This window comes from Apis dorsata, unplaced genomic scaffold (assembly GCF_000469605.1).
Source record: "Apis dorsata unplaced genomic scaffold, Apis dorsata 1.3 scaffold_41, whole genome shotgun sequence".
Lineage (NCBI taxonomy): Eukaryota > Metazoa > Arthropoda > Insecta > Hymenoptera > Apidae > Apis > Apis dorsata.
The window spans coordinates 36,998-41,156 of NW_006263343.1; the positions used below are offsets into that span (position 1 = coordinate 36,998).

Consider the following 4,159-nt stretch of genomic DNA (forward strand, 5'->3'; position numbering starts at 1 on the left):
GTTATGATTTATGAATATTGAAAATATTTAGGCTTTTTCTAATAAATAAGTAAAAAATTTTTTAAAAAAGATATAAATAAATTTTTATTTCTTAATCTCTTTATTTTAATATTTTTCAGAAATCATGATTATGAAAATTATTTATGTACATTACTGTTATCACATAAAAATAAAGCAGCTGCATTTGTAATCCGTGCATTTAATGTTGAAATAGCTCAAATAAAAGACCAAGTGCATGATTACGAAATAGGAAAAATGAGATTAAAATTTTGGATAGATGCTTTAAATAATACATATAAAGGAAATCCTCCAAGAAGTCCTGTTATGTTGGCATTACATACAGTATGATTATTTATTATATATATCAAATATTATATCAAATTTTAATATCAATTATAATTCTTTATTTATTAAAAATTGATAGTTTTAAAAAAATTTTTTACAGATTTTACAGAAATATTCTCTTTCTAAACATTATTTTAAACGTCTCATTGATATAAGACTTGAAAAACTTAAAGATTATTCATTTAATGATATGAGTGCAATAGAAAAATATACAGAATATAGTAGTTCTTCCATTTATTATCTTTTATTACAAGCATATGGTGTGACTAATATTGATGCTGATCATGCTGCAAGTCATATGGGCAAGGCTCATGGCATTGTGAATTTAATTCGATCAGTTCCATATAATGCTAGCAAAAGAGTAAATATGTTGCCACAAGATATATTAATGAAACATAATGTATCTACAGAAGCTGTATTACAAGGTCAATCAAGTAAAGATCTTCAAAATGTAATATATGATATAGCTTCTTATGGAAAATTACATTTAGATGCTGTAAGTATATATTAGAAATAAAACTATAATAAAAATAAATAAATTAAAAAATGAAAAAGTAAGAAAAATAATATTTTATATTTTTACTTTACGTGTATTTTAATATAAAAACTTTTGTTCTTTTTAGACAATTTCTCTTAAACATAAAGTGGAGAAAGAAGCACATTTAATTTTTTTACCAATAATTTGTCTTCAAAAATATTTAAATGAATTGAGAAGAGCAGATTTTAATATCTTTGATATAAAATTACAGAAAAAGGATCATTTACTTCCTTTGTACTTATATTGGAAAAGTTACACATATTAAACTTGATTTATAAATATTTATTACATAAATTTAGTTTTAATAATTAGTTAGTAATTTAAATTATCTTAATCTCAATTAAAATATTATAAAATTATAAAAAATAATAATCACATATATAATAATAAAATTAAATATTATAATTTCATTAATATACAAATTTTTCAAATTATTATTTTGTGATCTGCTTTTGTGATATTTAGTTATTAATTAATTATTAAGATAGATGTGTATAATATAAAAACTTTCGATAAAAATTAAAATTACTTCATGCTTTATTAAAAGAAATTCAAAAAATTAAAATAATTTAAATAATTTATTTCAATAACTTATTATCATATTTTAACATGTTTTATTTAATAATATTGTATGAATTTGTTTATAGAAACTAAGCATTTTTTTAAGACTTTTAACTAAAATGTGACTTTACATTTTTTAAACATTACGAAAATAATTTGTATAATTATCACAATCCATTTCTGTAGTATTTAAAGATAAGTCTCCAGTACTACAAGGAATTGTAGGTATATTTGAACCTTGAACTGTGAATCCATGATAATCTTCTTGTTCTGATTCTGTAGAACATGGTAAATTTAAATGGGTAGATACTAATAAATCATTTGTAGATTTTTCTTGTTGTGTATCAAAATCACTTTGTGTATCCAAACTTATAAGACTAGTTTCATCTTCTGCTTTGCTTACATCAAAACTGTCATCACCAATGAAAGATGGAAAATCAAAAGTAGGAGATGGTGTAATACAATCTTCTATTAAAGAAGTTTTTATATCATTTAGTGGTGTAGAATTACTAATTGTAGTAGGACAAACCTGCAATTAATTGTTACATGTAAGTTCTTATAGAGGATTTATTAATTTGAAAAAATTACTTACTTGTGGAATAATTGGAGGTGGTAATTGATAGCTTTCAATATCTTCACAATCTAAATTAGTAGGCAATCTCTGACTGTGTGTAATTAACAATGGAGTTCTGTCCAAAACTGTCTGTACTTCTGATTTCATTTCTTCTTGAAATTGTAATATTTTTTCTTTTAAACTTAATGTTTCGTTCATTATTTCTGTAGTTTTGGCTTTCATTTCATTAAGGAGTGTTATATCTTCACACATTAAATGCAAACTCTATATATATAATAAAATAAATTATATAAAAGATATTGAATTATTCATTCAAAATTATTAAAGGAAGATATAATATATACTTCACATATCATTAAAGCAGATTCCCATGTATTAGCAGGTACACGTTCTCCAGACATATAAGCATTAAAATCTTTTTCATCCATATTCAATGATTCAGCTGTTAAATTTTCAATAAAAGATACTGCACAACACTACAATATTTATTATGTTTTTTTTAATATTTTTTTAAATTAATTTAAATTTTATATAAAATTTTTATTTTTTTTTTATTATAAAATAATGTTGTATAATATTTTTAATTAATTTAATTAATTAATTTTTCATAATTAAATATTCCAATAAATATTACCAAATTTGTAAAATAATATCCTCCTTCTCCTGTCATCAATCTGCTTGCATTACAAAACCTAGTAATAAAATTGATGTTACTTTTAAGACGAGCAGGATTAGCTTTTAAAACAATAAAAATTAAGGCAGGAAGAAATTCATCTGCAGATGCAGGTCCACCAACAGATTGTTGTAACATTAAAAATATATTTCGACAACAATAAATAACACAAGAAAGTTTTTCTTGTGGAGCTTTTGCAGAATCCATATTTAATAAATCTACAATAAATTAAAATTAAATTGTCTTTATATAATTAATAATTGCCTTTATATAATTAGTATATATTTAGTTAATAATTGCTAACTTATTATATAATTAACTTAATATATAATTGAAAAAATTGTATATTATTGAATTTTTTAAAAACAAACCTGTTATGGAAGTATAAACAAGTTCTCTAACTTCAGAACTGGTTTCATGTATTCGACATTCCAGATTTTTTCCACTAACCCAATTCAATTGTCTGATTCTGTAACATTATATTTATATAAATATATAAATTTGAAATTTCATCTGTAATTTATAAATAAGATAAACCTTTTTTGTATTGCTAAATCTTTTTCTTCATCACTTGTAAAAGGTGGACAAAAAAGAATTCTGTAAAGTAAAGTCATTGTATATTTTTCTACATAATCCAATAATTTTTCTTTGACTTCTGGAGTTATATCTAAAATAATAAATTTAAAATATTTGTTTTATTTAAATTTCTTTAAAAAATTCGTTAAATTATTTTATATTCTCAAATTATTTTACTTTAAATTTATTTTTAAAATACCTGCATATTTAACACTATTTTCTAAACGTTTAGCAAATACTTGATAAAAATTTTGTGTAATCTCTGAAAGTTCTTCTATTCTTTTAATATCTTTATTCTGAAGTATTTCAACAATAAATGAATGCATACATTTCTTAACATCTCTTTCTACTGGTGTTTTAGCAATCATAGCTATTAAGTCACGATTATCTGTTTTTACTTTTTCAAGGTCAGGATTATCTTTTGTTAATTCATAAAGTAATTCCTGATATCCCTGTACTTTAAAAAAAAACAAAATTTTTAGAATAATAAAGAATATAAAGTAAGGAAATAAATATTTATAGAAAAATATAAATAATAATTTGAAGTATATCTTTTAATATATTTAATAATTAAAAAATAATAATTAAAAAATATTTAACAATTAAAAAAAATTATATACAAAAATAAATATTAAGTAAGAGGTAATAAGGTAAGACAAATCTACCTTTTGTAACTGGTTTACGAAAAGATATATTTAATAATTTATACTTTTTTTCTTGTACTTTTTTTTCTTCATATTTTTGATGAGCACTAATTGTATTTTTATTTGAAGAAGCACTGAAAAATTTATAATATTATTTATCACTAATAACAATAATAATAATTACTAATCAAAATAATAGTGTAAATAATTAAAATTTATAAATATATCATTTTCCTTTTATATAAATA

General features: G+C 21.0%; 2 protein-coding genes across 2 annotated transcripts in view; one reads left to right on the plus strand and one right to left on the minus strand.

The window, feature by feature from the left end:
- The window catches only part of LOC102681613 (NADH dehydrogenase (ubiquinone) complex I, assembly factor 6), a 1,872-nt gene extending 615 nt beyond the window's left edge, over positions 1-1,257 (plus strand). Inside the window, exons 2-4 of the mRNA XM_006608672.2 lie at positions 120-342; positions 446-841; positions 969-1,257. Coding sequence (XP_006608735.1) covers positions 120-342; positions 446-841; positions 969-1,148 — 799 coding nt within the window. The 3' untranslated portion in view covers positions 1,149-1,257. The remainder of the gene's footprint in view (positions 1-119; positions 343-445; positions 842-968) is intronic.
- A 239-nt stretch (positions 1,258-1,496) lies between these two features.
- Positions 1,497-4,159, minus strand: part of LOC102671247 (rab5 GDP/GTP exchange factor) — a 3,546-nt gene continuing 883 nt past the window's right edge. Inside the window, exons 2-9 of the mRNA XM_006608585.2 lie at positions 3,933-4,045; positions 3,467-3,724; positions 3,229-3,358; positions 3,063-3,160; positions 2,653-2,909; positions 2,363-2,494; positions 2,037-2,282; positions 1,497-1,973 (exon numbers count right to left, since the gene is read on the minus strand). Coding sequence (XP_006608648.1) covers positions 1,581-1,973; positions 2,037-2,282; positions 2,363-2,494; positions 2,653-2,909; positions 3,063-3,160; positions 3,229-3,358; positions 3,467-3,724; positions 3,933-4,045 — 1,627 coding nt within the window. The 3' untranslated portion in view covers positions 1,497-1,580. The remainder of the gene's footprint in view (positions 1,974-2,036; positions 2,283-2,362; positions 2,495-2,652; positions 2,910-3,062; positions 3,161-3,228; positions 3,359-3,466; positions 3,725-3,932; positions 4,046-4,159) is intronic.